General features: G+C 41.4%; 2 protein-coding genes across 4 annotated transcripts in view; one reads left to right on the top strand and one right to left on the bottom strand.

Annotated features, from left to right (window-relative positions):
• The window catches only part of arhgef25a (Rho guanine nucleotide exchange factor (GEF) 25a), a 43,936-nt gene extending 24,018 nt beyond the window's left edge, over window positions 1-19,918 (top strand). For 2 of the 3 annotated variants that reach the window (XM_061056943.1, XM_061056946.1), the window contains 15 exons: window positions 4,932-5,239; window positions 5,694-5,804; window positions 9,125-9,249; window positions 10,398-10,464; window positions 10,846-10,949; window positions 11,148-11,217; window positions 12,661-12,750; window positions 13,507-13,599; window positions 14,097-14,147; window positions 14,231-14,308; window positions 14,437-14,628; window positions 14,854-15,034; window positions 16,349-16,578; window positions 16,688-16,828; window positions 17,944-19,918. In XM_061056943.1, the coding sequence (XP_060912926.1) occupies window positions 4,932-5,239; window positions 5,694-5,804; window positions 9,125-9,249; window positions 10,398-10,464; window positions 10,846-10,949; window positions 11,148-11,217; window positions 12,661-12,750; window positions 13,507-13,599; window positions 14,097-14,147; window positions 14,231-14,308; window positions 14,437-14,628; window positions 14,854-15,034; window positions 16,349-16,578; window positions 16,688-16,828; window positions 17,944-18,066 (1,964 nt within the window). In that variant the 3' untranslated portion in view covers window positions 18,067-19,918. The remainder of the gene's footprint in view (window positions 1-4,931; window positions 5,240-5,693; window positions 5,805-9,124; window positions 9,250-10,397; window positions 10,465-10,845; window positions 10,950-11,147; window positions 11,218-12,660; window positions 12,751-13,506; window positions 13,600-14,096; window positions 14,148-14,230; window positions 14,309-14,436; window positions 14,629-14,853; window positions 15,035-16,348; window positions 16,579-16,687; window positions 16,829-17,943) is intronic. The other variant, XM_061056945.1, reaches the window with a different exon arrangement.
• Window positions 19,919-20,798: 880 nt separating this feature from the next.
• On the bottom strand, window positions 20,799-23,449 carry sp5l (Sp5 transcription factor-like). The gene is made up of 2 exons (XM_061058175.1): window positions 23,015-23,449; window positions 20,799-22,585 (listed from the first exon to the last, which is right to left on the bottom strand). Exons 1-2 carry the CDS (start codon window positions 23,066-23,068, stop codon window positions 21,539-21,541), a joined length of 1,101 nt encoding a protein of 366 aa, XP_060914158.1. The 5' UTR covers window positions 23,069-23,449; the 3' UTR covers window positions 20,799-21,538.
• Between the last annotated feature and the right edge of the window lie 4,068 nt (window positions 23,450-27,517).

The following is a 27,517-nucleotide window of genomic DNA, read 5'->3' as shown; positions in this document are numbered from 1 at the left end:
GAAGACTAAATAAAAGGGACAACATATCAAAGAATACAGTTTGGGGCCAAGAAAAAAAAAGAAAAAAGAAGATACAAGTCAGCAGTTTTAAGGGTCAAAAGTCTACTTTGCATGAAGAATCAAAACTGACACAAGTGTATGAACTGATGTACGACAGCACACAGTTGAAAGGCCTTTTATATGAATTTGTAAAAGTTCATCAGAGGACAGCTTGAGGGTTTCCGGTCTAATGCTGCAGATACTAAGTGCCTCACTGTCTCACAGGCCGTTCAGTCTGCACATCGGAGCGCACTGAGTGCACCTTAGGTCCTGCGAGCTGATGGGAAGAGTGTCCATTTCCTCTGAGTGAGTGAAATGTAATATGCAAGTTCAGCTTTGGCTAAAGAGCATAGAGGGTGTGTGTAAGAGAGAGAGAGAGAGAGAGAGAGAGAGAGAGAGAGCGAGAGAGGAGATAAGGATGGTGCTGAGAGTTGTAGTGATGACGCAGGTGGTGTTTAGTGCCATGTGTTGACCGCCACACTCAGCCCCCCCTGGGTTATGATCGTTGAGGTGTTGGCGGTGATTGTTTGCTCTAAGAGTCTCTTACGCTCATCTGGACACTTCGGTGAACAGCAGGCCGTCTGCGTCAGACCTGCTACATGTTTTTCGCTATTCCAGATACGACACTGGGAAGCTCGGGTTAGAATAAACAGTCTGCAGTCAAAAATGTGGACAGCCATCCCAAAAACATTAGTAAGTGAAGCCTAAATGGCCTTTATGATCCCGAGAGGCAGCAGGAATGAGAGAGAGAGCTCCTGAGTGGAGTAGCTGTGAACAAGTTTGCTCCATTACAGCCAACAGTTTTAACCTGATCTGTTGGCTCAGCAGCGCTCACTTATCAAGTGATCAATAAACGGAGATAGACTCTTTAATAGGACAAGCACAAAGAGGATATCCACCAACAAATGTAAGGGTGCTTGCCACTTATTAGCCTCATTTTCTTAATTCAAACCTACCTTTACCTTCATGTGAATTTGGAATTAAATATTTTTTCTTTCAAAACAACAAGGGAAGCTTATTTTCCAGAACTACAATTTTATCGATAGTGCTGCACACTACCAATTGCACAAAACTCTTGAAAACCTATTCTTAAACAAAAGCAAACAGCCAAAATTTTCACTCAGCCTTTTACCCTGAATCACGAGATCCCTAATACATTTTACAAGTGAAGTCGGGGTAAGCTGATGTGAGAACGCAGAAGGAAATACTCAAGAAAAGTCAGTGCAAGCGGGAGGGGGTCATGACGTTTATATCCTGTAATTAGCACATGACAATTGACTGTATGCAAGCTACCGATGCAATCTCCATGAACGTATTGAAACTGCTTTATTATGTTTTCTGTTTGTCAGTGTGTTCTTCTACTCACTTTTGTTTATGTTGTTGTTCTGTCACACTACACAAAACATTGATATAAAGGCAAATATTCTCATTATAGCGTCGTATAAATAACAGAAACAGACCCAGCCATGATGGTGTTGTAGAGGTGAAGAGTGAGGTGGGAGATGTTTATGTGTATGGATGTGTTGATGTGTATGTCCAGGTTGTGGTGTGAAAGGCATTTGTTTTTTTCTTTCGCACATTTTTTTTTAGGAGCAGGGGAAATGATGATTCAAATAAGAGAACAAGTGTCAGCTGCAGACCTTTAAAAACAAGACCAGACAGAGCAGCTTGATGTAGTGCTGGAACAAGACGGTAAATCATGTTGTGTGTAGAAATCCCATTATGAATAAATGAACATAAACTGCTTAAATTAGAATTGCCGTTATGCAATAAATATAATTATACCGAACAGTGTGAGTGTGAGAATCATCAAGAGAAAATCTGGAACCACTTTGCTGCAGAAACCGACTTGGCTCTACAGTTGCATAGTACAGCAACTTTTTTGGGCAAGCCTCCCACCCAGGGCCCACAGCCCAGCCTTTCAGACAGCAAGTGGGCGACTGGTGAAACCCAGCATCAACCGATCACTGCAGATCAGATCAGCTTAATGCAGTCCTGCTGCTCTGTGCCTTCAACAGTTAATTATCCTCAGCACATAAACAATACTTAAGCTGCATTAACAAAATCAGCCTGGGCGATCTTTGCTCTGCAGCGCTGTTATGAAGACAAATGTCACCAGGTGCCATTAGCATGCGTCAAGACGGAGCGAGTGTGTGAAGGATTGTTTTATTTCCTCAACTTCCTCTGTGTAGGTGTATAATGTTATCAACTCCTCTCATCTTGAGCAGAGGCATGTTTCTCTGAGGGGAAGCTCATCATCTCCCTTTGTGTTTAACAGCTTCCCTGCTGTTAATGTGAAACAAAAAAAAAAGCTGCTATAGAAGTGTCTGTAATGGCTGGTATGGTTTCATAAAAAACAGATTAGCTCTCCAGGGTCAACAAAGAAAGAGCTGCATATGTTAGGATCTGTAGGGAAGCTGTAGAGTTGCTATAGTGATGAATGCAGACATAACGATCTTCATCATAAAACCAGTAAATTACCCACATGCTGCACATAGTAAATCTGTACTGTGTCTTTCTGACCCTGGGTTTTAAATCATGAAGCAGCACTTAACTGCTTCCAGGCACATAAACACACACAGTGTCAGCCTCTCTTCCCCCAGCCACTGATAAGCTATCTCAGCTGATGTCTGGAGCTGGTTAGAAACGCTGTTACTGCCTGTGTCCCTGCACTGTGACCCCCTAAACCCCTTGGCTGTCTGACTTAACCTGAGCAGGGAACTCTGGGAAACACAAACCTCTGGGCTTGGACCTGGTTAGAGGTCAGAGAAGCTGGGGTCGAGGTTATCACATTCGTTCAGCATCATTTTCACTTCCCTTAGAGATTGTGTGTGCTTTGCCAAAGGGGTGGCACGTGCCCTATTCTAAAAATCTGATTGGCCACCCCTTCAAATCAGAGGCGCAACATTTTTACAATCTTTATGTTGAAATCAGCTATTAGGGCTGCGTTGCGGCAGGCTGCTAGTAGATGTATTTGTTGTTAAAGTGGCACATTCCCGTTGTTATAGTCTGTTTAATTGTGTCTTTTAACACACATCTTTATTTTCAGTCTTTAAAGAATTAGTCTTAGAAGATAAATATTTTGCAACTCCTTTTAAAATTAAGTCAGTTAAATTGTATACATACATGTATACTTCATGTCCCCCACCTACATAAGTCAGTGTTTGGCCACCCAAGTAACAAAAAAGAAGAAGGCTGGACATGCCTCTGGCTTTGTAGGATGGCTTTCAGGATTTTTACAGCACCAGCCATAAATACAACAGAATTCATGTGCTCTCTTCAGTTCAGCAAGGATGTTTCATAATGCTTGATGCTTGATGCTTTCTTTGACATCGCCTAAATGTCATATACAGTGATTATTTAAAGTTTATGTTCTCCGGTCTTTCTTGTGGAGCATGAATATAAATGGCCAAACATGTAGTAAGAGATACTGTAAGAAATGCTGCTTTGATACATACAAGGAGCCTAGCAGTAGCGGCTAGGAGCCACAAACAATTATTTTCCTCAAAGTTATATGCAATTGAAGACATGTGTTAGCCATTTCTCAAACACTGTGACTGTGGTTTGAGCAGTGGAGAGTAAGGGACACATTTACGCAGTTATTTTTCATTGATTGGTACAGTGCCCATATTGCATTTTTGAGGACAAGAAATAGAAATAGTTATGTATTGAAAAGCTCAATGGATACTTAAGGCGTTTTATGATAATGTATTCAGGCTCTGTGTTTAAGGCAGTACACTCACATAATTGTCTAAACATGCCAGTGTGGCTTCTGGAGTCTGGGTCCCTGCGGAGTGAGTGCAGCGATACGATCTTCCTCTGAGGCTTACATAAGTAATTAGGTCAGTGTTGTCTCTTATAAACAAAGCCAAACCCTATTTAAGTGTGCAAACTTTTTTTTAAAGTCAATTTCCTTGGAAGTAAAGTCCTTCAATTTCCTTTAAATTCACCTTGTGTTTGGTGTGAATTAGGAGCTGAATACGATAAAAGCTAAACCATGGTGGAGAATCCAAGCCGGAGACCGTGTTTCTCCATCTGTAGAATAATAGTGATCAAAAGTCAGAGGGTCAGCTCCGGGGCAAGAAGATGAATGGGAGGCCAGAGCGGACAGCTACAGATAAAACACTCCAGACATCGAGCTCAGAGGAAAGCTATCTCAGGACTGAGGAAGGGTGGTGATGGTTGGGTGGATGAGGCAGGATGGGAATTGAGGACCAGACAGAAAAAACAAACAGTCCCCCAGCAAAGGATCTTCCTTTCTACAAAGGATTAAAGTGGATGTCCGGTCCCAGCTCACCCCCACCTCGTAGCCCACTTCCCATGTCCTCCTGACATTTCTGTGCAGCAGGCGGCCTGCAACTGGTCTGGAGCATTTTTTTCTTCTTTTACATTTAAAGCTGACCACCCTAACTTCCTCTTTGTGCCTTACATCACACTCTGAGCTGTTGATGTGATTGGCTGCCGAGCTAAAATCTAAAAAATCATGATTTCTTTAGTATAAACAGCACATACCGTCTTTTATGGTGCAGCTGTGTTTGGAGAACATGGCTATTTATACAACCACTCGCTCGTTTTATCGCTCTTTTGTACCTCTTTTTCCGGGTGTTGACACATCGTCTGCCTCAATCACCTTTAACTGACCAACACTGCTGCCCTTATCTGCCCTTATCGAACTGTCAAAGAGGAGTTCTGTTGCCTTAACCTTTTTTTTTGATTTTATGCTATTATTTGTCCATGGTTTACTGGATTCACTCAAAGTGAAGTCTAGCAGAGTCAGGATGTGCTTTGCCCTCTGACTCTTATTTATCTGCACATTATGCAATCATCAGACACTCGATGCTTTAAAAGATAAATGTCTGATCTCTCTTTCTCTATCTGTTTCCTTCCTTCAGATTCGTACTCAGCAGCAGGCAGCGAGGGCAGCATCTCCACATCCGTGGCATCCCTGCCGCCACAGGCCTCCGGCAGCTCGGCCCCGAGCTCTCCGGGCTCCAGACGCTCTGTGAGCACCCTGAAGAAGTGGCTCACAAACCCTGTGCGCAAACTCAGCGCTGGGGCCACGGCCAAAGGGGAGCGTCAGGTCCGCAAGCTCGATGGAAAGCCTCCGCCTCTTCAGTCCCACAGCAACAGCCTGGACCTGGGCACCCCCCCGAGGCCTGATGATACCTTCACCATCCTGCCTGTAACCCACAGAGAACTGGTAAGTTAAAAACTGTTACATATAGCCTCCTTTTACAAGGTCACAGTAACTGATTAAACAAAACAAAGTATTTGAGATGAACCACCTCTTAAGTAAACTTAACTGGAATAGTTCCCACACTTTCTTATCACAAGGCCGTCTTATAAACTGGTTCTGAGGTAAACATGCAAAGTGTCAGCCTTATATAAACACAAGCCAAAGCCAACATCCTTTCTGTAACTTGTTTGTATTAAGAAGCTTTTGAATATTAGCAGAGACACAGGTTTGATGTAGAGTTGCACTAAGTATCATGACAGGTGGAGATGTTATATAAGAGCAGCACTGCTGGCTCAGCCTGCAGGACCTCACGCTGCCTGTGACTCATGTGCTCTCGGTGTCTGCTTGCATGAGCATTGCTACCTTCATTCTCTGTAATGTTTATTTTGTGTTGTTTCTATGTGTGTGTGTGTTCCAGGAGTGGAAAGATGGCCTGGCGAGCCCCGAGGACCTGTCGCCTGCTACACTGCAGGCTCCTAGCTACATCACCGACTCGCTGATTGGCTGCACGTCACTGCCAGACTCCCAGGTCAGCCTGCAGGATGTACTATAAAACTTAAAAACGTAAAATATCAAACAGGATCAGTGTTTATGAATGAAGTAAAAGTACTGATTTTTGACAGAATGGAGGAAAAACTTCATCTGTGTCTGCATGGCCTTCCAGCAAGAGCCACAAGTAACTAATACTACTACTGCTCTACTATTAAGATACACAAAGCAACACTTTCTTCTTCAACCACACACACCTGACCACAGATGCAAACAAGATACATAGGCACACACATATACACACATGCAAACACACACACTTGTAAGGGAGTCTTAATGAATACAAGGCTCTCTCGGAGCAGATCGATGCACCAGAGGGCCAGAGGGCAGTGTCTGACAGCGACCTATGTGATGCATGACTCACATTCAAGATGTTCAAAAAAGAACACGCCCGGAGAAAAAGGAGGAAATAGCATGAAAACAGCAGATGTGATGAAAGAGGACTCCACTTGTGTTAATGGACAAAGAACGCTGTGTACAGCACATACGCTTTCATTTTTCCATCAAACACTCGCGAGTTTGAGGGTCCCTCTAGAGAAGCAGAAAATGGGATTCACTTGAGCAGCAGTAATAATGCATGAGTCAGCAATGCCTAAACCTTATCAATATAGAGCCAATCAATGATGATACCCAAGGGTTTGATCTCTTTTGAGAGTCTCCTGGAGTGAAATTGACACCAGAGCACTTAAAAGCCTGATTTCAGTCTCAACAACACATCAGAAGCCATGATTACATCAGAGGGATGACCTCGGTGCTTTGGTATTTTCACTGCCAATCTTGGCAGAAAAAAAAGAGAGAGAGAGAGTGTCAGAGAGGTAGAGAGAGGTAGAAGCAAAGAGATGAAATTATGTAGGTCAGATATCTCAGAGCGGTGGTTCCTGTCTCTGCACCTCATATCCAGTGGTTAATAGTTGGATGGTGTTTGTTTTCTTCCTCTTCACACAGCTGAGTCTAATAAAACAACCCTAGCAGAAAAGTTTTATTTGTGTAGTTTCTTTTTCGGTCAATAGAATAGTTGTTGTGATAGCGTGTGTCAGCAGTTAAACAAGGCGTGGTGTCATAAAAGAAGCTAGAGCAACAGAGCACATACTGTATTACATTTCCCCCCTGAGGAGCAGCTTGTAAAGTCTTTCATATCACCAACCTATACATAAAACAAATAATTAAGGCGAAGTATTGAAACAGGGGAAGAAACGAGCTGTGCTGTTGTTGTGAGATCTCTTAGAAGCAGCCCCTTGCATCAGTGCTGTTAAATTGCAGTTCCGGCACCAGAGACTTCCATGCAGTATCTTTGATTTGTGCTTGCACGTCATGAGGATTTATGGTCCCTTTGAATCGTCTGCGCCATCAACCCCAAAATGAGAAAATGGTGATGCAGCACGCTTAAAATGTCAATACTTTTACACAATATGTTTCACTCTTTAGCAAATATTGTTGGCTATGTTGCCTGAACGTTGGTGCGAAAAGATCTGTTTTAAAGCTAGAAGTGTAGTATTTATTTATATGGAAATCCCTGTTGTATCACTCTAATACTTCTGATTTGCTTGATTTTATGCATTCCGGCAGTGAGTGGATTGTTTTACCACCCATAGTTTAAACTATAAATAATAGAATAATAAATGAGTAGTGTTTTTTATTCACTATCAAAACTTTGCTAAAATCACTTGTTTTCCTTGTCAATAATCTTTCAGATTTAACACAAACTAATTTGTGCTGTCCCTTTTCTTGAATAGTGGAGCTTTTTAAAGATGAGACACAAAAAAAACCACATGACCTCATCTTTTACTTAAACTGTTGTCAGTTTTTTTTCTCGAAGAGCCTCTGAGTAGAAAAACAAAACTTTGCAACAGCAGAAGAGGGAAATTTTTCCTGTGGGCTTTGCCACAGCACATCTGGAAGTGATCAGGGAACCAGGGAGACCTGTCAGCCAGGGTCGGAGCTCTCCTAGCGGGGCAATACAAAGCAGAAGGGAGCGAGGGTCCTTATGGAGCCTCACTGTCTCTGCCTACACTCCTGTCTCTCTACTTCCCTTTATCTCTTCGGTGCTTTTCTTTCTCTCTCTCACACACACATCAATGTGACAGAGGAGAAAGCTCAAAGCTTGTAGACGCCAACAAGTTAATCACAGAAATGTCAAGGGAACAAGTGGAACCAGCCCAGAGGAGAAAAGGAGAAAGTTCTGTCTCTTTTTTCCATTTGTTTATGTCTATCTATCCAATCGATCTATTCATTTCTCCATCCTGCTGCCGCCTGCAAGGGGAGACTGAGGGATTAGACATATGTCTTTTGTGTGTTTAAGGTGGGGAGGTCTTGCTTGACTGAGACAAGGGGACACAGGGATTTAGGTGAAGACAGACGTCTGCCTTTATAAGTTTACACAGCCGTGAGCGAGTGAATGGCCTTTAGAGAAAAAGCTGAATATCATGGCTTAAAAATAGATGGAAGTAGTGTGTGAGTAGATACATTTCCACAGAGAGGTGGAAGCCGGTCATTTTTCAATCGTGCAAAGGTGATAAGTGTTCTTATTGTGCAGGAGAAGTAGGTTACACAAACACATGTGTTGTGCGAAGATGTGAGCCATGCATCCATTGAGCTTGGGATGATTTCAATCCTTGCACGCTTTGTTGCAGTTTGCACAATGACTACATTCGCACCAGGCCCCCTGCAGGAAGTGATATCAATTCCAGGAAAAAGCATGAAAACGAGGTCATGTATGTAACGCATGAACACAATCGATTAGATCAGAGTAACCTTGGCCTTATCCTGCATGCATGCCTATTTGACGTAGATGTTGCTGTGAGGTTAAAAATAAAGATTCTTTTGTGATGTATTTACACGTTCTGTTGAACCCTCAGGTGGCAGAGCAAGAACATAACATCTATTCATTCGCACATACATCAGAGTTGTACTGACATTGCCAGGGGGCGTGCAGTAATTGCATTCGTCTTCCTCTTCCTCCATCAAGAATCTTTACGCCTTTGTTTGTTGTCTACTGCAGCAGCCAGCCTGTTGCTCCTTTGAACTCTTTGTCTTTATCTTTCAATCTTTCTCTCTCCGTCTATCTGTGGCTGATGTGAACAGCATGGATCATTAATGGTGACTATCTGAATCTTATCATTCTAATCTCTGTTCCTCGAGTCCCTCTGCTCTCCGTGGTCACCTTGGCAACCTGCATCATTATCATCCCTCTCCTGCTCTTTATCTCTCCTCGCTTACTTTTTTTCCTGGCATGATCCACAACACTGGCACAGGGCCTTTGATAAACAGTTCTTCTGCCCGTGTGTCTGCCTGCCTCCTCAGGACACTCAGTTCAGCAGCGCTCTGCCAGATGACAGCGGCTCCATCTTGATCGACGACAACTCCAGCCAATGGTCGGCCGCGGCTGACACTGAGGAGGAGAGGAGGAGTGCCTTAGAGAAAAGCATGTATGTGTTTAATCAGTGCAAAGATCCACACATCTGCCAATGCAATTCTTCATCATATTCTGTCAATAAATGTGTTGAAGCACAAACAACATTATATGAAGCAGAGCTTTAGAATGCAGCTGCCATCAAGGGTTGTTTGATTTCCCCATAAGCTATGAAAAAGTCAAATTTATTACATTTTAATTTTCCACTGTTCTCTTATACCATCCAAGTTCAGCACATTAGCATGTTAATGACTGGCGTGTCATGGTTCAGAGTCAAGTTTATAAACAGTTTCTGAATCTAAAGGATTATCTCTGAGAGATGCAGAATATGAATTACTGTCAAACCTGGTAGAGAGCCAAGCAATGATTTATCATATATTTATAATAATAATAATAATAATTAAAAGTATTATTATTATTATAACAACAATAACCATAATCATAATAGTATTATTATTATTGTCATTATTGTTGTTGTTATTTTTATTATTATTATAATTGTTATTATTATTGAATCAGAATCCTATTATTGAATGAATGTGAACATGTTGTCAAATCTCAGTTATTATCGTTATGATTGAATCTAAATTATTTTAACCTCTGAATTAGAATTCTTCATTTTTTTTTATTTTATGCTTGTCAGTACTTAGTACACTTACACAACAAGACAGATGTTACATCTTACAATCTCTTTCGGTTGTTATCAGTTATCAGTTATATAATTGTTATGTGACAGAAGTTCCTCGCTCCAGACTTTTGTCCAAAATGAGTCATCTCCACGAGAACAGAGAAAATCCATTGGCTGGTTCAGACTGTAAGATGCGGGTTGGAAAGCCTGTTGAAAGTCAGGGACATTGAATTAAAGATTTTGAAGATTATTTCTTACAACAATAATTGACTCTTTAGACACTGTGAGTTACTCTAATGAATTTGATTTATTTACATGAAAGTGCATCAGATCAACAATGATTCCATTGTTGATTGTAATGTATACCTTTCCAGAAAACTTCTTCTTGCACATCTACAATGTGGTAGCATGTCCTTTCTTGAACAAAAAAGTATCATGAAAGTTGTACCTGTTCAATAAAGTTTCACAAGGATTTGTGCAAAGTTATTGTAGAGACTTTACTCTAACACCAATCATTGCTCTGTGTATCTTCACAGGTATGTTCTAAAGGAGCTTACAGAGACAGAGACGCACTATGTGGTAGACCTGGGGCTCATAGTGGAGGTAAACTTCACACACTGCACTGACAGAGACTGTGTGTCATCCACACAGTCTGTCCGACAGAGCTTTAAATCCTCATCATCACTCCTCCACTCTCCTCCTCTTTTCGCTGGTCTGCTGCCTCTTAAGCAGATTTTGTGAATTATTAGTTTAAAGAGTGTTATGTTGCGGGGGGATCTGTCTCCTGAAGCTTTAAATAGCTGCATATATTTTGGTTCAGAGACAAATCTTTCCCGTATGGAAGTTAATAAAAGCGAAACGATAACTTGAGTGTGATTGCTGCTGTGTGGTACAGCAAACACGCTTACCATATTTACTGGTATAAGACCGAGCTAAATGTTGTTTTTTGTGGATGTGAACAGCAGCTCTGTCATTTCATTTCAGGGCTACATGGCCACAATGAACTCCAAAGGAATACCAGAGGACATGAAGGGAAAGGACAAGATTGTTTTTGGGAACATTCACCAAATATTTGACTGGCATAAAGAGTAAGTTCCTGCTTTTAACATACAGTACAAGAGGGAAATTGTGCATTGGCTGGCGTTGCATTCAATGTGAAAGACAAGCAGTGATTTGCAGTGTATTTTGAGGCTGAGAGGAGTACAGGGAACAAAAGTTCAGGAGACAAATCTGACCTTCTGTTTTGGTGTATTGTTCGTGTGTGAATGCGTGTTTTCTCTCTGTAGCTACTTCCTGGGAGAGCTGGAGAAGTGTTTGGCAGAGCCCGAGAGGCTGGCTCAGCTCTTCATTAAACATGTGAGTTCGGCTATCTTGTAGGCACACACACACTCACACACACACACACACACGCACACACACACGCGCACACAACTCAGTGGAAGTGTCTTGGTCTGCTTCCTCGTGCTGTTTGGCGTTAGTGTAAATAAAGCTAAGAAAACACGCTGAGCTCCTGTTTATTCTACACCGTACCTCTCTCCTCCTCTCCAGCGTCTCTCCCTCCACTTCCTTGTTACTGATATGTCTGTGTTTTCACAACACACGCTCACACACACATACACACACACACACACACACACACACACACACAAAGGAACGATACCCTTGGCGATTTCCAGTCTGGGCCGGACTGGTCAGGAAACACTGGGGAAAAAACAGTTAGAAAAGACAACAAGAATAAGAGGAGCAGTAACAAACGCTCAGCTCAGGCTCTTTGATATGAAGGCTTTTCTCCGGCGACCTACTTCTTACCACGTATGCTGGCTAAAGACATGGCTAAAAAACATGCAACATCACTGATAAGTGTATTGTGTGAGAGCATGATCAGGTGAAAGGTCACAGTGCGAGTTAAATTAGATTTCTGTTTATTGGCTAAGAGGTGGCGCGTGCAGGCAGGACAGACGTGATGTTTTTTTTCACTAACTTGGCTTTTCATCTGTCAATATGAATAAGTTAAAAGTCTAAATATCTCCTTTTATTCATTCCTTCTCTGTAGCTTCTTTAACTATTTAATTACGCTCAGCCAACAGGATAGTCAACATGAAAGGCTGCAGAGGGAATAAAGGAACTTGTAACTAAATCTAAGCCCAGTGTCAAACTGTGAAAACAAGCAGACTTGGAACACGGCCCTAATGAAAGGCAGAATCTGCTTTTAACAAGAGCTGTGTCACCGATACGCAACATGTGTGCTCACTTACACACAGGCAACATATAAACAGACCAATACACTCCATGCTCTGCGCACTCTTTTACTTTTCCCATGCAAAAGTCTTGTTCAGGGTTACATGTCGTCCATATTCAGGCGGAGCAGCTTGTCGGTCTCTTGGTGACAGAACCATGCAGACTGTTGCTAGGAGCAGTCGCATATCTGCAGGCTCTAAATGGCTCTGGTTACAGAGGGTAACGTGGGTAAATTATACATCACCTGAGGCTCATCTACATATAACTCCATTAGAGCTCAGACTCACATATTTGCACTCCCATGCCAATTAGTCACAGAACAGTAGGCGCTAACCAGAAAGCATCAAAGGATACCCACTCTAAGAAAAAAAAATATGATCAGTATGCACCCACACTGAACATTCATTGTTGTTTTTCTTCACTTGCTTGTGCTTTTCATTCACATGCAATGAAATCAAAGGGTTTTATTTTGTCACAGTGATGCTCATGAGAAAGTCTTTTTAATTTGTTTCAGAGTTCCAACTGAATCATATTTTTAACAGATGTTTGTCTGGTTTGCAGGAGAGGCGTCTGCATATGTATGTTGTATACTGTCAGAACAAGCCCAAGTCGGAGCATATCGTCTCAGAGTACATCGAGACTTATTTTGAGGTAAGTACCGCTTATTGCATTCTTATTTTATCTTTGTGTATTAAAACCTTTTTGTAGAGTTGTAGTTGTGTAAATGAAGAGTAGTCTCAAATTGTTTTAAACAATTTGATACTGTAGGGATGCTTTTGTGATATTGTCCGATCTGAAGATTACCAATATTAGCCCGTCCTTGCCAAAACAAGCACATTTGGAGGAGCTAACTATCATGTCTGTAATTGCCAAAGGATTACATTGTGAATTTCTGGCTGTGGCAATTTGGTGGAGAAAATCAAAACATTTTTGAATCTACGAATTATTTACACACCTAAACACAAGTGTATATAAATAGGGTCCATGACTGAAAAAAAACATCCCATCTTTGTTTATGATGTTTTTATCAATAGATTTAAACGATTAGTCAATTCTAGATCCTGATTTTGATTCTTTTTGATTTGAGTGTGCTGATGATTTTGGATCTGCGACCCTTGCATACACATTCTTCACCAGTTAACTCAGGCCTATAGTTAATAAGCCATTTAGTATGCATGAAGGCCTAACTGTGCCTTTACTATACACATACATTATACATGGCCTTGTTGCTGTATTTTTAGCTATACATTATTCAGATCGTTCTTTTTCATTGACAGTAAACACAACACAGATATACAAAGATCAATTGTTTGTTAGACGAGTTTTAGTGGCCTCTCGCCGTTGTGTTTATGCTGTGTCCGTCATGTTAACTGGTTGCCGTGTTGTTATGTCCGTCTCCCCTGACAGGAGTTGCGGCAGCAGCTGGGCCACAGGCTGCAGCTCAATGACCTGCTCATCAAACCCGTCCAGAGGATCATGAAGTACCAGCTGCTGCTCAAGGTGAAAGGCAGAGCACTGCTGAGCTGTTGACACACACCAACACCTTTACACACACACACGCATGCACGCACGCGCGCACACACACACGCGCACACACACACACACACACACACACACAGAGTGGTGTCCACTGTGCAGCTGTCTGACACACAGCAGGGTCAGTCACGAGATGGTAAACATTATGCTCCCACACAAACACACACATATGACACACAGGCTGTATTATAATGTCTGTTCAGTCTACTTTCAAGCCAGAGAGGAAGAGACAAATTACATAATGAGACTCAGGTTTTAAACAATCGCGTCTAATAGTCTTTGAAGAGGATCATAAAATGACATCCCTGGAATAAAACCTGGCCTAAATATAAATCTTTACCCTTTGGCGTTCTAATAAAATCTGGGTTCAGCCCCCTTAAATACTCCTCCAGATGTCTTCACCTTATTCAAAGCAATAAATCTGGAACTCTCTGTTGACCATGCTGTGTTTATTTGAGCAGGACTTCCACAAGTATTACACCAAAGCTGGGATGGACACAGAGGAGTTGGAGGTGGGTGTCCTCGTGCAACATTTGAGGATTAATTAAGTTTAGTGCGCTTTTTATAATACCCTCACTTTTTTTTTTCAAAACAGAAAGCGGTTGAAGTGATGTGCTTCGTGCCAAAACGTTGCAATGACATGATGAATGTGGGCAGACTACAAGGCTTCGAGGTACGTCTCAGGAATTTAGGTCATCCGTAAAAGTCTTCAAAACATTTCTGATGCCAACTATGCAGCCCATTAAAACCACACCGTAACCACTTCCTCTGCGGTTGTGTTTATCTTCGCTGTCGTACCAGGGGAAGATCACAGCGCAGGGCAAACTGCTCCAACAAGACACGTTCACCGTCACTGAGCAGGACAGCAGCTTTCTGTCCCGAGCCAAGGAGAGGCGGGTCTTCCTATTTGAGCAGCTGGTCATCTTCAGTGAGCCCATCGACAGGAAGAAAGGCTTCTCAATCCCAGGATACATCTTTAAGAACAGCATCAAGGTGGGCGCCCACTGAGGATAAATCATCTCAGATCAGTGAGACTGAGCGAGTACATTAGAATCTTATGTTGTGAGGAAAACAACCAATTCAAAGAAAAAAGAACCACACTTACTATTGCCTAAATCAGCACACATTACATAACCCCACAGCAGGGACGTTTTAGAGGCTTGCATGTGTTAGCAAAGTGGATCCTCACAGATGCTAATCAGATGTGATACGTTCCAGGTGAGCTGCCTGGGGGTGGAGCCTATCGTGGAAGGTGATGATGCCCGCTTTGTGCTGACATCACGCAACCCAGACGGTAGTGTGGTGCGCTTCCAGTTGCTGGCCTCCTCCCCTGAGACCTGCAGGGCCTGGGTCAATGATGTTGTACAGATCTTGGAATCACAGCGCAACTTCCTCAATGGTAAGTCCCTGTTAGGCTCTGAAGACTACTCAACATCCTGAGGATCAATAAACAATGTTTCAGTGTGGCACATTTTCCATTAATGGATTGTGCTTTTAGGGATCATACATAAGCAGCTGGATCAGTGTGAGTCAAGAAGTGCTTTGTTTGATGATACAGTGTGGTCAATGGAAACCCATTTTGTCCAAAAAGAAGCTAAGATTAGAAAGAGAAGTGTCATGTTTGGACTGTTTAATGAGATACTATGTGAGAATCGTAAAAATAGTGCGTCAAATATTCAGTCAAATATTTCCCCTGGTGGAAAACAGCCTCAGTACTCTTAGACCCTCTTTTAGTAGTCTATGAAAAGTCAAAGGGTATTATACTTTTTTTGGGTGCAAAACTCCCAAACAGAAGCATTTTTTCTCCTCTTCTATTCAAATCATTTATGAGCTACATATAAGATTAGATTAGATTAGAAAACTCATTTGTCACCTGGTCAATTCATACACACAACAAACAATATTGACAGTACATCGCAGTACACAACAAGTAAATAAATAACAAACACCACTGAAACCATTTGAATAATCATGTACAGCCATGAGTCAGAAACACAACTAAAAATGTTCATTCAAATATCGGACTGCTGCAGGAACAAAGGACCTCCTGAGCCGTTCAGTGGAACATTGTGGCATCACTAGTCGCTCACTGAAGGAGCTTCGGAGTCCGTTAAAAACACGGGGAATAGGAACTCTTAAAAGAAGGATAATGGAACAATGTACTGTAGAAATAAGCAGATACATGTCTTAATGTTTTTGCTTCTTGCAACTGAAATGCCTCAGATGGGAAAAAACTTTTTTTTAGCTGGATTGCACTTTCTTTGTTCTGTGGAAGCTAACTCTCTGTCAAACAAAACAAACCAGTGTGGAATCAAAAATAAAACATGGTTCTTGCATGAACAATATAGCCAATTTAATTAAAGGCTAATTAGACACAATGATGTAGTTGTTAGTAGATATACATGTGTATTAGGTATTTTTTTGTAATTACATCCTGTAAAGTCTGTTGTGAATTTCATTATAAGATTCATAACATTTCTTTCTAACTATTAACAAATGTGTCTTTATTATCCTAAATGTCTTTATCATCTTACAGCCTGACGTTTGTGATTATAGCTCAGTGTCAGACTGTGAAAAGCATTTATTAAATATCTGTATATTTCTGATTGACAAATAGGGGGTTTAGAGTTATTCATGTCACTGTTTTGTAGAACATTGAGGATAAAGTGTGGAGCTTTCTAAGAACTGTCTCGTCATCCTCTGTTTGTTTCAGCCTTACAGTCACCTATTGAGTACCAGAGGAGAGAGAGTAAGTCTAACAGCCTGGGCCGCTGCATGAGGCCCCCTCTGTCTGCCGCCAGTGCTCTTCGGCCCCACTCCTCCGCCTCTATTGACCGCCATAAACTTCCCTCCCTTCACTCTCACAACATCTCCTTACCCTCACTCTACCTGCCCAGCCAAGGCCAAAGCCAGGGACCCAGCGAGATGTACTCACTGCGGGATGTAGGTGTCTTTAGCTGTCTCCTTCTTTTTGTCACCCAAATGAAATAATAAACTAGCAAATGGTATTTTAAACTGATCGTAAAGGACCAACTTTTGTTCACATTTACAGCCTGCTGTGGCCCAGCCATGTCCTGCTGACTCACACACTGTTTCTCCCTCCCACATCCAACTGGGCTTCACTGATCGGCCAAACTGTCAAGCTGTGTCAAATGGGCTGTACACTCCCACCACACAAAGTGCACAGGTTCGAGTATGTGCATGCATTCTAAAACAAATGTCCGTATAGGGGCCTTGATATTACATTTAAGTTGTATTGTTTATTTGTGTGTAGCTGAAGATTGTGCTCCTGGCAATCATTATTGAACACCAGCACTCTGAGATTTAATGACAAAATAAGCACTCAGGACTCTATTTTACAATGTCTGACAATAAGTCTGCTCATTAATATTCAATAAAGGAGGTAAGACTTCAGTTAAGGGTAACCTTTTATTTAAACAAACATACAGTGAAGGATGTCTTGAGTTATAAGAAGCATTATTGCTCCCCCTACTGGTTAAAAGGGGAATCTACAAAACTAGAAGATTTCTTTAGGAAAATTGTAATTTATCTGCATTTGTTTTATTTAGCTTCAATGAAAATCATTTTCTGAACCGCATATATACAAATATAATATAATATATATACATATATATATATATATATATTGCAGTACCAGACAGTGTAACAAGGTTACAGTTCTGTAAGGCAATGACAGACGTTTATCTAAAATAATTTAGGGAGTCTGTTGCCCCGCTCAGTTTTTAAAAGCAGCGCTGTTGGGCTCCCCAACCCAAAAGGTTCCTCAGATATAACTTATATGAACTCCTAACTTAGAATCCACCCATGTATCTGTGTATAGATACGCAGTATATCGTACTATATGTATATTTTTTTCTGAATTAAACAAGCGTTTCTTTGGTTTTCTCAGTGTTGAGAATCAGGTCAAGGTTCTTGCACTATGCTGTCTCCTCTCTGTTGTTGGGCTTTACATTACCATTACTACTTTCTGTCATCACTGGGCTTGTTCTCCTCTGTGGATCAGTGCAGACGGGCCAGTAGTTGTTCTCCACCTCACTCTGTTTACTCAGGTTGAACAGATTTGGTACAAAAAAAAACAGGAAGCAGACAAGGAAATCAGAGAGAGATGCCTATCAACAGAGAGTGTTTTCCATACTTGTGCAAGGGGATAGAAGGGGTATTATGGAGCTATTCACTGCAAGTTCACATTAAATCATCCATCAGATGAGTGAAATAAGAGTTTTAGATGTTTGTGTTGTGAAGAGAAGTACTCTTAAGTTGTGTGAATGTTCCCTGTCTCCCAAGCAGAGGGCAGCAGAGGGCAGCAGAAGGGGCCAGCCTGCTGATGCTGGGAGCCAGCCTCCACTGTCGGGCCCCTTAGCCGGACGTCGCCCCAGCAACCTGGCTCAGCTGGCCGAGGATGACCTATGAGCTCATTGTGTCTCCTGGGTCAGGAGGATAGCAGCTAAGGCCACAACGGTGGAGACTGAAGGACTTGTCGCTTGTCTGTTTATGGACCTTCACCTGGTTCAATCAAGATTTCCAGAGGAAAATTACGGAAACTGAAGGATCATGGGAAGGAATTACAAGCTGCAACTATAAAATGACTTTGTTCCAATTTTTTAGAGAGCAGTTCATGAGAGGGGACTAACCTTAGACAACTTTATTGTACATGAAGGGCACCCGGTGGGATGTTTCTGGGTTCAGAGGAAAAACACTCAGTGTTATGACAATTTCTGCTTTTTAGCTTTTTGAGAGTTTGTATGCCACACTCTTCTGGGGATTTGTTCGATAAAGAAATATCCATTCCTAAAGGGGGAGGTCACTGGAGCTGCGTGTGTGCCTGAATGCATGTCTATGTGGATGAGTGCATGAGAGGGTGTGAGGAGTTGCAGCGGGCTCCTCTTGCAACCCTTTTTATTTTCTGTTGCCCCCATTGTGAATACAAGAAGTACAACTACATTAACCCAATTTGTCATTCCCCTGCTGACAACTGAGTTTGCTGTTGATGTGGACAAGAATGGGAAAAAAGCAGAACACTTGATGCGAACATGCTACAAGGACTTCACTCACTCTGGCTGGAGACTGAAGAACTTTCTTTGAGAGCTCCTGTGTGCTCTCTTATTCTGTTTGACAGGCCCTCGTTTGATCTGGACAAAAAAGGCCTGATGGAGCCCCCTGGAGGTTGTCTGTGGGTATGACGTCATTTCAGAATACATTTTCTTTTCTCTCTCTTTGGGCAACTCTAGAGGAGCTGCTGGTGCAGGAGGTGCTTTCTGAGGGACTGCTGTGCTGACCCAAAGTGTTGCATGCAACATCTCCTTGATGATTGAGTGTCAATGCGTTAGATTACACAGATCGATATTTCCAGATCAGAGTGGATGCTTGTGTTTTTGGGGACACATGTCCTTAAAGTGCATTGGTTTAATCTAATATATATTTTATAAGTTCACCGTTGTCATGTCAAGACTGTGCACCATTTATGTTTTCTCTGTTGGCTTTAAATTCTGTGCAGTGCATACTATGAAGGCATTCATGTCCATCTCTTCTTGTAAGATGAAAGATGACCCCAGTATCCCAAGAAATGTTTCTGTTTGGTTAAAAACAAAGGATAATGTCTTTCTGGTTGACAGAGTGATGCTGATGGATCTGTATGCTCGCTCTTTGCAGACAACCGTGCCAAAAACAGCAACTCACTGCTCAAAAGATTCATGTTTTTGCTCCAATGTTCAGTTTGCCACTGATCTTATAAAACAAGCACAGACTCAGAAAATAGAACACGAAGGTGACAAAAAGAGAAAGGTAGATGCAGTTCACTTCTCTGGCCAGTAGATGTCCCTAAAAGGCTTCTCCGCCCTTTACACTTTAGTTTGATCATACAGCTTCACCAAAGATCAATAGACTTCATATTTCAGTTCTCGCAATGAAGTAAAAGCTGCTTGATAATCAATGTGAAAAAATGAATACCACAAAATTAACTGAGAAGTTAGACACACGATGAGTTCAACCATCTCACAGAATCGATCTGCAGTTAATGTGAACTGATGTGTTCAATGGGAACAACTGATCAGGGAGGTTTACATTCACGTTTCAAACTTATACCACTACAGGGCACCAAAGGAAGGAAATGACATGAAGATGAGGTTGTTAAATGCCATGTTAGACTTAGCAGAAACTGTTGTATCATATCAAATAAAAAAGTGTCTTTTTTGGAACTGAGTGCAGTTTTCATGTTTCTCTACAAATCTCTCGATTTGCAGGATTAAAATTACTGCTAAATTGATTTTGATTTTTGCACGGAGTCATTTCTTCTATCCTCCTTCTATATTCTTTTGATCCGTTATTTATTTTATTTTTTCTTATTTTTACTTTTTACTCTTTTTGTTGCTGGACCTCTCTGAGGCCATATCTTCACTTTGGTAGTTTCTGATAAAGACAAAAGGCAAAGCATTTTGCTTGCTCCAGCATCCCCCCCCCCCCCCTTTGGAGAAAGTTCAAACAGGATTGAAGACAAAGAAAAGAAACCCCTGGATGAGCAGACATCTGGTTGACTGGTCTATGAATAAAGCCTCATTCTGGGCAGTAAAGCAGAGCCGATCGTAACACGGCTGTGATATATAGAGGGGGTTAAGAAGAAGGGGGGGGAGGAGGAGGGGGTATTAACTTTCACAAGGGTGCAAAATCAAAGGGAGTTCCTGTCACCACTGAGGGGGTCTCGACAACAGGGGTCCCATTCACAGGGAATTCCTCTTCAGTGCCCTCTTTTGCATCTGTTGACTCAATCTTCTCCATTGAGAGAAAGAAAACACTCATTAAAGCCACATGACTGTGAACTTGATTGCAGCAGGCGAGACAAACAGCCCCATCAATGGATCGAGTATTTACTTTGAGGTGTGAAAATCTTTTGAACAGCCCACCATGTTAGGGCTTCTTTAGGGGCTTCTTCCTTCACACCAGCAGCACAATGTGAAGCATTTGTATTCTGAATGCAGTCAGATTATCATTTAAATAAAATGTTAGATCTTTGAGGAGCCCAAGGGGCGGCAGAGCTTCGCACACCTCTTCAATGAGCTAACACTGTTTAAACTATTGACTCTCATGCATATTTACTTCACAGTCGAGTGTCAAGGTGTAAGAAAATGAGATTAGAAGAAACAGTCAAATTGTTTCAGCAAGGACAATGTTTATTAAAATTGACATGCGGCCATAACCCCGTTAAAACTGTTCAAGATATTTATACATAATTTACAAGAACTTTAAAATGTGTTATAATCTGGAGCTTTAATAGTACTTCACTCTGCTGCAGAAATCTGCAGATCAAAGACTCATATTTAAAAAAAACATCTCTACCTTGAAGTAGAGACCCTCGTTCTGAAATAAAATCAAATTACTTTTTGAAGAAATTATCATTTTTATACAGCAACCTTCAGCTGTAGAAAGGCATACATTTTTTTTTGACATAATGATAGTATTAACAACATATTCTGGTAAACCTTGTGCATTTTGTTCATGTCCGCTACGTACTTCACACGGATTAATTATTTACAAAATGAGTTTAAAACAAGTCTTAATTAGTCAAGACAAAGCCATTATAGCTGAAGTCTGTTTGTTCAGCACGTTGGATAGTACAATGAATTCAGAAAAACCCACAATATCTTATAAATAAGTCTTCAGGTTTCCTTTCAAGGTGCCTCACTTCAAAAAGCACATGATAACTTGAATTAAAAATTGTCTCTAAATATCATTTTGCTGTTCTACTTGAAGTCAAAAGTAGATCTTATGACAACAGATCATGTTAAGGGCGCTAGAAGCGTTCCCTCTAGTGCAAAACTATGGCAGTCAGTGTAAGTCCCACAGTCTGTTTGTTGTTGGAGATATTTATGAATGGAGGAGCGCAGAAAGGTTACTCTCTCTTGATGTTGGCGAGCCGAGGATCCGTGCTCTGCGATGGTGGCCCCGACCGACTCTTCCTGCTCTGGTGGGTCTTGACATGTTTGGATAGGTGGTCGCTCCTCATGAACCTCTTCCCGCACTGCTGGCACCCAAAGCGCTTCTCCCCGGTGTGGGTGCGGAGGTGCCGCTGCAGCTCGTCTGAGCGGGTAAAACTCTTACCACAGAACAGCCAGTTACAGATGAAGGGTCTCTCCCCGGCATGCCACCGCAGATGCGCCTTGAGGTGCGAGGTCTTCTTGTACACTTTGCCACATTCAGGGATGTGGCAGATGTGCAGTCTCTTCTTTCCGAATTCTAACCCACCACCGTTGGTCTGGCAGTTGGGGCACTTGCAGCGGCGGCAGCGGCGGGTGGAGCTCAGCAGGCCCTTGGAGGTGCCCTGGAGAAGAGCTGCTATCTGGGGTTGGTGCCCCAGAACTAACTGTCTGCCTAGGGAGAAGGGGTGGTTGGACGGGGTGGCGTTAGTTTGGGGCAGGCTCCACCACTGCTGTGATTCCTCCACAGGGCCTCCAGACAGGTGATGTCTGGTGGAGGAGTTCTGCAGGAAGCTGGGAAAGTTTTGTCCCACACTGTTGTGCTGAGGGTAATAGGCGCTGTTTGTCTGTGGCTGCGAAGACAACACTTTGACAGGAGAGAGTTCAAAGGAGTACGAAGAGGGAGGCTCGGCCGGTGGGGTGAGAGGCAGCTCGTGGTGGTGGTGGTGGTGATGGTGAGGGTGATGATGGTGGTGGTGACCCAGACCAGATTGCATGTGACCAGGAAACTGCACTTTGGGCACGGTGAAGGTCATCTGATGGGTGCTGAGGGCCGTGCTGGGTGTCATTTCGTTGCTCCACAGCTGGAACATTCCTGACGTGGAGCTGACGGTGCCCTCGTACGGGAACTGTGAGCCTTCTGAGCCCATCGCGCCTCCAACCTGCCAGGCCTGGCTACAGGTGGTGGCAAGGAAGGAGAGGGCGTTAGGTGCTCCCTCTGGAGAGGAGCTGGGTGTCCGGTCCTGTGAAACACACACATGAATACATGGGACACTTTAGTGACAAATACAACTTTTCAGTTTTCATAAACAGAGATAACATTTTCTTTAAATGTTTGTTTTTCACAACATTATTACCATTTGATGCATTGTTCCAGAACTAACTTAAGGCTAAATACATTATTATATTATATATTATATAAAGGCATTATAGGCAGCAAATTGCTTAACTGAATTTTATTTATTTTTCTTTTCAGAAGGCTACTTTAGTTTATTTTTCTGTCATATTAATGTTTGAAAATGTAGGCTATTAACACTATAAAAAGTTACATTATTTTCAGAGGGCTGATGCACGTTCCACAAAGCCCATTTACTCCATTGAAGCTAGAAGAATTACAAAAGTAGTTCAAAAACCAGCGAGTATTGCGTCAAGAAGAAAATTAAATATCCAACCTGTAAAAAGGTGTGCAAAAAGTTGTCAGTCCTTTGAATCGCCAGCGCAGCCATCTGTCCTCGGGCTCCTTTTCGCGCACCTGCAACACAAACTGCGCCGGAAAGCGACGATTCACAAAGTCTGAAGTAGAGCTCAGAGGCAGGAAAATGATGCTCACATTCACGTCTTGGATGACTCAGACACTTTGGCAGGCTAAACTTGGAAATCCAGCATCATTCAAAAGTCACCCACTCCACTGGGTCAGTGTTTCAAATGTGCTCTAGCAGTCCAGTTAAAAAAAAAAGTGTGGAAGCAGCTGAGTGTCTGAAGCGCGCAGTAAATCCTCGAGCTCATCTCAGAGGCGCCCGAGCTGCATCTTCTCTTTATAGAGAGAAAAGATCCTCTCAACGGGGTCTCCAGTTGATGCACGAGAGCCAGTCAATAGAGAGGAGATGAGAGGGGAGGAGGAGGAGGGAGGTAGGGGAGGGGGTGTTAGGTGAGGGGGTGGGCCACTCATAATTTCACTGAATTTCAACGAAATGCTGACCCTAAGAGTTGACTCCGCCTCCAATTGTCTTTATAAAAAAAAAAAAAAAGATAAGCAGTCTCTTTTCATGTCTCTTTCTCAGAGAATCATGTTTAATGTAAATCTTCCGGACATGTTGAGTTAGAGCCTCACCAGATTAATTTTAAAATATCACACAAAACTACAGAAAAAAAAGAAAGTCAGTGTTGCTGTGTTTCAGCAACTTAATATGTCAACATTAAGGAGCATACTTAGCAAAAGAACAAAATGCTTAGTCTGCAAAAAAAGATCTAAGATTTATACAGCCAGCTAAATCAAAATAGTTCTCACTCTGGGAGTATTTGCATACTTCTTCAACTCCACTGTGGGAATTCAAGTAAAGATAGTGAATACGTGGGGTTTTATTTCTGGCAACAACTGTTGGAGCATTACAAAATGAGAAAGTGGAAACAAAAACTACGACCTTAAGTCAACATCTATTAGGGAATTATTTTAAAACCCAGAGAGTCCGAGAGGGTGGGGGAATTTAGTTAAGGTTTGATTATTTTTGTGTTGATTTTAATTGATAGGGATGAAGCATGCTAATAAACATCAGTCGAGAAATGTTTGTGGAATTTCTGGTTTCATTTACACTGCACTTTTTTCCCCTTTAATTTTGCATTTAACAAAGTGGAGTTAAAGTGTGGTATCCTGCATTAATAATGTACATTTTGCACTCTTAAAAAAATCCTCAAAAAGTAAATGGTGAGGACCATTTTATATATTTGTGCAGAGCTGAACGCATCAATTGACAGAAAATCCCAATTTAAAATGAACATTAAGGATTCATTAAAATGTGATAAGTGTGGTACAAATCAGCCATGAAAGTATTTATAATTATGATGTAACTCGAGCAGCATTGAGGAAAAGAGTCTAATCCCAAATGAAAATTAACATTAAGGATTCACTGAAAATCTTCAATGAGTAAATGATGAGGATCATTTTATATAGTTGTTCAGAGCTGAATGTATCTATTGACAGAAAATGTGAGGTATACCTTCATCCACTGTTTGATGATTAGCTTTTTGCAGATCACACTTAACAAACTTTTTTCTTCACAAGGTGACTTTGCAGGCGGGAGGCTCACACACACCAAGAAGACAGTCCCATGCAGTGTTTTCCCTCACAAAGCTAATTGATAAAACTCAATCAAAGCCTCTGAGTTCTCACCAGTGGGTGACACGTCAAATAGGCCGCCCTGTGTGACATTCTCACATTACAGAGTTCAAGTAGAGGCCGCTTCAGATCTGCTCCATTAAATGCAGATTGAGGCTTAATCTCATTCTGTAAGTCTGTTCACCATTACAATGTTAAGAGTTTAAATCCAGGCTGGGAACCTGTTTCTCATGTAAATAGACAGTTCCTCACTTAAGCACAGCTTTTTTGTTTTACAGGCTGTGATCCTTAAATAAACACAACCAGAGGAGAAATCTTAAAGTAGAATTTAAGTTTTAGCAGGTTTATTTTACAAAATAATTTGATCAGAAATGAAAAGTTTGCTGTACTCCAGGTGGTGTGCATTGATCAGCTTTTAACAATACAACTATGGTAGTAAAGATAATTACCAAACTGTACCATTTGGTTAAGGCCTTTTTGAAGTTGTTGTTGAGACAGTAGAGAAGACAGATTGCCGCTTATACTATGTCCTTGGCAGAAAGACACCTCTTTTTATACAAAAGATTTCTCCAGATTCACAATAAGGATGAACTCAAATAAATCACCCTGATTATTTGATTTCTAATACGGAGCAGAGAAAACTGGGTGAATCTGTGTTTGGAATAAAAGAAAAATGTAATGATAATAATATCGATTTCAAAATCTGCTGTTTATCCAATTAAACAAATGCAGTGATGCCAGTATTAATGTTATTTATCCTTGTTTTTTTAAAAACGTATTAGGCTTGCAAAACACATTTTAACTTTTTTTTCCAGAAAGGATAAACATCTGCAGGATAATACTGCAGATAAAATGTGATAAATGTGATACAAATCAGCCATGCAAGTATTAATAATTATGATGTAACTCGAGAAGCATTGAGGAAAAGAGTCTAATCCCAAATTAAAATTAACATTAAGGATGAAAGCAAATTGTAGTAGAGGAAAAAAAAAAACAAGCGCAGAGGACATGAAAACAGGAGTGTGTCTGAGAGGCAGAGGTATATGTCTGTGGTTTATTACAGAGCAGAAGTTGTTAATTACCCTGATTCTTATTTCCTGTCCCTTCTCTCTCCCCCCACCACCACCATCACCATCACCACGCCGCCCCTCCCCCACTGTACTGCCTCCCAGATGAGTGGCTTTGAAGTGCAAAGTACTCTCTCCTCACTTTGAACTGTGAAAACAATGCTCATGTGGTGGTGCTTACCTTCCCCATGTTACCTCATTTAAATAGACCTGGATTTGGCTTGCACTGTTTTCAAGGGAAAACTCATTTCCAGAGAAAGAGGTCCCTGTGTTCATTAAACAGCTGGTGAGATTGCTGTAATCAGGTCCCGCTCCGTCATACGCTGCAAGCTGCTCTGACTGGGTGGCTGCTAAGAATCCAACTTCAAAACTGACATAGACGGAAACCCATCAAGGCAATACAGATATCTTAATGTACCTATTTCCAAACAGAAAACGCAAAAAATACGTAAAAAAATGTGGCCTTTTGTGATAGTTTCATACTCCTAAAATCTATGACACATGGTGTACTGATTGCAAACATTATCTTACTCTTAAGCTCCTAACATTGACTATGCAAGTGGCTTTTCAAGCTGTTTTTTTATCATGCCTGGGGGGCAGTTTAAAAGCCCCACATCACTAAATTGTCCCAGCTGTCTTGACCATCTGCACTCAAAAAGAAGGGGCAGCCATAGAGGAGAGCAGCCTTTGTACTGGTGGCCATGTCAAAAAGCCAATTTTACAGCACTGTGCCGCTCTCTCAACAGCCCTTCATGTGACAAATGTGGCCTAATGGACGAGACAGACAGCATGTAAAAGCCTGCTGCTAAATGTAGTGATTCAGTCTGTAAGCATTCAGCAACATAAGACAGGACAAGATGGGGTCTAATTACCATGACACTCAGCTTCTTTATCACGAGGAGAAACACCAACAGCTGGACTTTACAGAGCAACAATCTGAGAGCTCGTTCAGTGTGTCTCCTTCCTGTTTCCTATGGAGTTAGAAATGTGTGCAATTGTTTGGCAAAGAGAAACACACTGTTGTTTACAATCAGACATAGTGATGAAGTTTGAAGTGCACCAGAACATTTGCTAATCACAACAATCATAGCAGTGTTGAAACTTTACATTTAAGTGCCTGATCATGTAAAGCTGTTCGTTGACTTACCCTTCATGAGCGAACATTGTGTAGACTGAACACCCCTCTTTCCCCAACGTATTTGCTGTCAGCACATTCAGAAATGTTAACATCATTTTATGTGTACATTTTGGTATTTTCATTTATCTTACTTAAAATTTTGTTTAAATGTTTTTATGTGGTTTCATTAAAAAAAAAAGTTGTATACAGTTACTGTATACTTCTAACATATTAAAACTAGAAAAATAATTTAGCTACACTTAACTTACCTCAAAATTATGTCTACTGCTTATATCAATAACTACATTTAATAACTGATGAGAACATATGTTTCAATACCTAAATCACACAGGAAATTTAAGTAAAGTATTTGGTAATTTAATACGTATTTTATAATTGGAAAAGTGCATCAGTTTACAAAATGTCCTCAAATTTAAATGTTTTGTTCTTATGAACAAACTGTTGTTTTATTTGGGATACAATTTGGTTTATTTTTTTATTGCAAATGACATAAAATAGTAATTCGTTTAGGTGTCATTAGAATCTTACTGAAACATAAATCACAGCATCGCAGTATTTTTGCATATCTACAATTTATGGCAGGCGCGATGATGATTTCCAGTTCCGTTCTACAGCCTGCATCGCTCTGTGTGAGAAA

Source organism: Labrus mixtus, chromosome 15 (genome assembly GCF_963584025.1).
Source record: "Labrus mixtus chromosome 15, fLabMix1.1, whole genome shotgun sequence".
NCBI lineage: Eukaryota > Metazoa > Chordata > Actinopteri > Labriformes > Labridae > Labrus > Labrus mixtus.
Note: the sequence above shows the minus strand (reverse complement) of the source record. Positions and strands in the feature narration are given on the sequence as shown.

Excerpts from the sequence above, each read along its gene's own strand:
- sp5l (XM_061058175.1), bottom strand. The coding sequence starts at position 23,068 with ATGGCTGCGCTGGCGATTCAAAGGACTGACAACTTTTTGCACACCTTT. Across the intron at positions 22,586-23,014 it reads TTTTGCACACCTTTTTACAG|GACCGGACACCCAGCTCCTC; the intron begins GTTGGATATTTA and ends TGTGTTTCACAG.